This window comes from Notolepis coatsorum (assembly GCF_963971535.1).
Source record: "Notolepis coatsorum genome assembly, chromosome: 3".
NCBI classification, from domain to species: domain Eukaryota; kingdom Metazoa; phylum Chordata; class Actinopteri; order Aulopiformes; family Paralepididae; genus Notolepis; species Notolepis coatsorum.
The window spans coordinates 2,769,107-2,774,751 of NC_140167.1; the positions used below are offsets into that span (position 1 = coordinate 2,769,107).

At 45.0% G+C, this 5,645-nt stretch overlaps 1 protein-coding gene across 1 annotated transcript in view; it reads left to right on the forward strand.

Annotated features, from left to right (window-relative positions):
- The window catches only part of LOC311225117 (tau-tubulin kinase 2-like), a gene marked incomplete at both ends in the record, with an annotated part of 90,183 nt that extends 85,833 nt beyond the window's left edge, over positions 1–4,350 (forward strand). The window contains 2 exons of the mRNA XM_084310322.1: positions 15–36; positions 3,843–4,350. Of these exons, the coding sequence (XP_084166448.1) occupies positions 15–36; positions 3,843–4,350 (530 nt within the window). The remainder of the gene's footprint in view (positions 1–14; positions 37–3,842) is intronic.
- Positions 4,351–5,645: the final 1,295 nt, after the last annotated feature.

Here is a 5,645-nt window from a genome sequence, read left to right on the forward strand (position 1 = left end):
GTTTACGCTTATAGGCTACTGGCGCGTGCCTGTGACGTAAGCAGTACACGCGACGAGGGCCTTGAGAACCCTTTCGTCATAGTTTTATGCGGTTTGACTGTTCAGATGATAGCGCGAAGGTGTATCGTTTCTAGGATTTCCACCCAGGAAGGTGGTTTCACTTTTTTGCGGATTCTCCCCGCAAAAACGCCGTTGCCGTATGAACAAAAGGCACATCCGAAAAAATAGGCCTCTTTTTAAAGCAAAGAGGCCTAGAAGCGTGGCTAACGCTAATTGCGCGCATACCAGCGAGGCTAACTGTCTAAGAAAACAGGCACAGAGGCACTGAAAGAGGATTTCACCCGTCTAATGAACACACTAGACTAGACAAATATCAAGATGTATCCATCAGTGGACCAATTGCATGCTTTCGCACAGAGGACAAGAAGCCTTCAGTCGACTCCTTCAGACATTAAGCACCCCCCACAGCCCAGATGAAAAATATATATACTTTTAAATTTTTTTGCATTCAGGGGGGTAGTCGACCAGTCGACTATCTGCAAATCCAAAATACGTATACAAATATACATATCAAAAGGATAAAAACGCAAGAAAGCTTACTATCTGCACCTATTCAGTCTACAATATATTTTCCAAAAGCCAAAAGCAGTGTATTGTATTGGGAACCACCCCCAAAAAAGAATTCTGCAAGAAAACAACAGTGTTTTTTATATATTTTTTTGTGAAATTTCCAGGCGGGAGGTTTTGTGTTTCAGCCATCGATATGAGTCTCGGAGGATGAATGGCCCCGACTGTCCTCTGACCTGTCAATAATACTCTCTCCTGGAAATTGGCATTAGATTTAGCTCTAAGTGGCATTAAAGAGGTCTTAAAAAGTCTTAGATGTTACTTGTTGAAACCTGAAACAGTTTTTCCAAAGAGCATATGACTCTGGGAGGATGAATGGCCCCGACTGTCCCCTGTCAATAACACTCTCTCCTGCCGCTCCTCTCCAACATGCACCTGTCAGAGCCTGAGGGTAAAGCGAGGGTGTGCCCACTAGGGCTGTCTCCCCGAAGCCTGTTTTTGGGCTTCGAACTTCGTCAGGGTTTTTCGAACGGACGTTCGAACCTTTGTTTTTAATATTTTTTTTTTTTATAAATATCCTCAAACTAAATCCTCAATTTGAATTAAATGTCATTTTTATTTTTATTAAATCATCTTTCTTTAACACTTTCAGTGCCAGCAGGGGCCGCACGATTTAGTGCTTGAATGCCCACTATCCACTTCAATGTTAGCGTTAATAACGCCTAATCTATGTTTTAAATTATGTGTCTAATCTGCCCGTCGCTTATCAATGACTCGTTTTCCAGTCAACATTGTCCAAGCGGATTGTTTTTTTATCGGTTCATTTTCGTTTTATAGCATTTTGAAAAGCCCTCGTTTTCAAGGAAAATATAAATATTCCATGATAATCGCCCTTTACTGGAATATTCTAGAATACACAAAAACGTTGTAATTTTTCTGCCTATTTATGAATCGTTTTCAAATAAACGCTAGATTATCGATAGTATGTGTACGTATGCACGCTATATAGGCGATCTGAAAAATCGATTCTCTTATTTCCTGATCGCTCGCACAGCCACACAGCCACACACACACATAGGGGAAAAGCTTATATCTCCGTGAAAACAGGTCTGATTATCCTAAGATTGGTCAAATAGATTCCTTACCTGAGATCAGATGTTATCCAAAAAGATTATTCCAATTCCTGATCACCATTCCAAATATCGATCGCTTTTATTGATCCAACGCTACATACTTTACATATGTATTCCACGCTGTTCTGAGGCTCCACAATGAATCCGATCGGCTCGGGTTACATGCCTGAGAAGTAAAATGTGGATTCCGGATTTTTCTTTTTTCATCCATTTTCATTGAGTCCATTCCAAAAGGGTGCATTACCATCTGGGAGACGATAGGGGGCGGTTTTTTCACATCTGAGCTCCTACAGGGGCTGCATACCTACGGGAGACTCGGTTGATGAAATATGAACTCAGATTTCATTCGCTAATAAAAAAATAAAGCGCTAATAAACGTCGTGGGCATTCAGGCATTGGGCTGATAAAACGTGATATGACGTGATGGGCACTGAAAGTGTTAATGAATATAACTCATCAGTTTTACTACTATAATATTAGTGTAGCCTAATCTTTATCTGAAACTGTGAAGAAAAATCCCATTGGTTTAAACAGAATGAATAGACACATAAAAATAATATATAAAAAAAAATTATAATAATAATACATTTTCTTTTATTAAAAATTAAAAATTCAAATGTTGATTTAGAATTTGAATGCGAACGTAACGAACGAAGGTCCGAACGTTCGAACATTTGGGCTCAGCCCTAGTGCCCACCACGCAGGGGGGAGCAAAACATAGGGAGATAAAATAAAATACAATTAATACAAATAAAAAATATACCCCTCAAAACCTAATAAAATACCTTAAAAATAAATAAAATCATAATTAAACTATGGATGGGTGGGCATTTTAAATAAAAATCCAGATCGATTGATCGCATGCTATACTCGAGTGATCGTGTATTACTTGTAAAGGGGAAAAAAACTCAACTTAATTTTGTTCATACACGTATATGTTTAACACTTTGCATGCCACGCCCGAGATTATTCGGGTTTACCCCCCGCCCACGCCCGAGAATATTTGTTTTATTCTTTTATTTTTTTTATTAGCGATCTGAAATCATATTGCATCAAGCGAGTCTGCCGTTGGACATTCAGCTGCCTCAGGCGCTCAGATGTGAAAAAAGCGCCCCCTATCGTCTCCCAGATGGTAATTCACCCTTTTGGATTGAACTCAATGAAAATGAATGAGAAAAAAAAAACCCGAATCCACGTTTTACTTCTCACTCATGCAACCGGCGCCTACCAGCTTCATGTTGGACTCTCGGAGCAGCGGGGAATATGTGTTTTACAGAATACTCGGTGGATTAATAAACATATCGATTTTTTCGAATGTCAATCAGGAATTGGACTAAACCATTTGGATACCATCTGATCTCAGGTAAGGAATCTATGTTATCAGTATTAGGATAATCAGACTCGTTTTCACAGAGATATAAGCTTTTATGTGATTATGTGTTATCGCTGTTTGACTGTGCGCGCCGTCAGGAAATAGGAGACTCGATTTTCGGCTCGCCGCAAGAGCGTGCGTGCGTACACATATACTATCGATAATCTATCGTTTATTTGAAAACGATTCATGACATGGCCGAACAATGACAACGTTCTAGAATATTCCAGTAAAAGGCGATTATCATGGAATGTGTTGTTTTTCCCGTGAAAACGAGTGATTTTCAAAATGCTAGAAAACGGAAATGAAGCGATAAAAAAACAAACTGCCACGACAATGTTGACTGGAAAATGAGTCTTTGATAAGCGACGGGCAGATTAGACACATAATTTAAAACATAGATTAGGCGATATTAACGTTAACATTGGAGTGGATGTGGGCATTCAAGGGGGTAAAAAGGAAAACACGGCTGGCTCTCAAAGTGTTAAGGAAACCAACAAACAGTTATAATCGTACACATACATGTGAAACAAATATGTAAAAAAAAATTTTTTTTTAAATAATTTCTTTATAAAAATTATTAATAATTTAAGATCGATTTTTCTCATAGCTAATCGATTAATCGATTACTCACGCCCATCCATAAATTAAACCCAGGTTCTGCTTCTCCTGATCCAGCTCTTTGCTGTTGACTTATTGAACTGTTGACTGTCCCCTGTCAATAATACCGCTCCCCTCCCCCTCTCCTCCCCCCCCCCCCCCCCCCCCAGGCTCCGGCGTTACCGCATCCGCGCCGGCAGCACCGGCGACTCCGACCTGCTGACCTGCCTGGCCCAGCTGATGCACGGGGGCCCGCGCGGCACCACCTCCCCGCTGCACCCCCACCGCGGCTTCAGGACGGGCGTCTGCAGCCTCACCAGCTCCCCGCACCACCACCACCACCACCACCGCAGCTCCAGCGCCTCCCCGCGCTCCTCCTCCTCCTCCCTGCAGCGCTCCGTCAGCTCCTCCCCTTCCCGCCACGAACGAGGAGGCGGAGGAGGAGGAGAACGAGGAGACGGCGGAGGTGGTGGAGGAGGAGGAGGAGGCTGCCTGGGCCGAAGCCGCTCCCCGCCCAGCTTCTCGGGCTCCTCCCCGCCCCCGCCCCCCCGCCGCTCCCACCTGCACCACCAGGAGACGTGCTGCAGCCGGCAGGCGCGCGTCGGGCCCTTCCACCTGTCCCGGGGCAAAGGCTGCACCCGCGAGGGCAAGTGCTCCTCCAGCAAGCTGAGCAGATAGTCTGCCCCCTGCGGGACGCCCACCGCCCCCCCCCCACCCCCCCCCCCCCCGGGGGCCCCGCGGCCGAGGATGGGACGGCCGGGGGATGAAAACCCTTCTTGCGACAGTTAAAAGCCAGACAAGACGACTCCTTCCTCCCCCCGTCAGTTTGAACCCCGTCGGTGTCCTCCCCCACCTCGCGCCCTCTTCAGTCCCTCCATTTGCACGCTGTTTTCACTCGTTCCGTGGCCGTTTTTCTTATTTTATTTTTTTTTACACAAGGGGACCTAATCAGAGCCCAGGGGGGACGCCATGACATTTTCAGGGTACTTAGCCGACATAGTTCACCGTCTCGTAGAGTGGAACCAGCGTCGTTTGTGAAACGAAATCGATAGCGCGTAAAAAAAAAAACAATAGATAAGACGGTGTGTCTAAACCACCTCTCTGTTATAGTCTGTCCTCCCGTGTGTACGTCCTGCACCGACCGACCGACACGTCACTAACGCACCTGTATTACACTGATTTGGTCATTGGAACGATCGGTAATTGTCGGATCACTATTTAATTGAATTGACTATAGAGGCTCAAGTGTTTCCGTCTCCTCTGCATTTGATCTGGAGCTCGCGGGCTGGGCACCGGGCTCAGCCCCGCGCACCGTGACGACATGCGTTTCACGTAAAGCGCGGATGAAAAGTGTACAGCAGTATTTATTGAAATAATTTATTTTGCGCTTACGTTAATGCTCGACGACCCCCCCCCCCCCCACACACACGCGCGCGCGGTACCATGTCTAAGCGGAAGCGGTTGCTGCTGAGTGATCCCTTTGTACAATCATGTGAAAGCGTGTGTGCGGACACGCGCGCCTACTTGTGCCTACTGTGTTGACATGGGGGGAATCTAAATGCCACAATGAATGAATGGTTGAATTGTTCGTTATTGTTATTAAGTCACGCTGATTCCTGTAATACCACTCCTTTTTTCCGGGGGGTTGCTTAGAACCGAACCGCGTTAAACGTCGTCGATCCCGTTCCTAGTTTAAAGGTGATGTAAGTGGTATTTTCTTTTGTTAGAATAACAATAAACCTCTTGATTCTCGATTCTAAGTCTTAACTAGCTCTACATTCTGAAAGCCATCACTGATATATAGAGTGTCTGGTCAGTAACATGGGTCTCCCAGTCCCTCCTGCGCTGCAGTCAACAGGAAATGCATGTTCTGGTATCCTGTTCCCACTTTATCCAATCAGGAGAGAGAACTCCAGATATGCTTTTGCCAGGTTTGTTTACTGCACTGGCAAATTATTCGACTTGGACAAGGA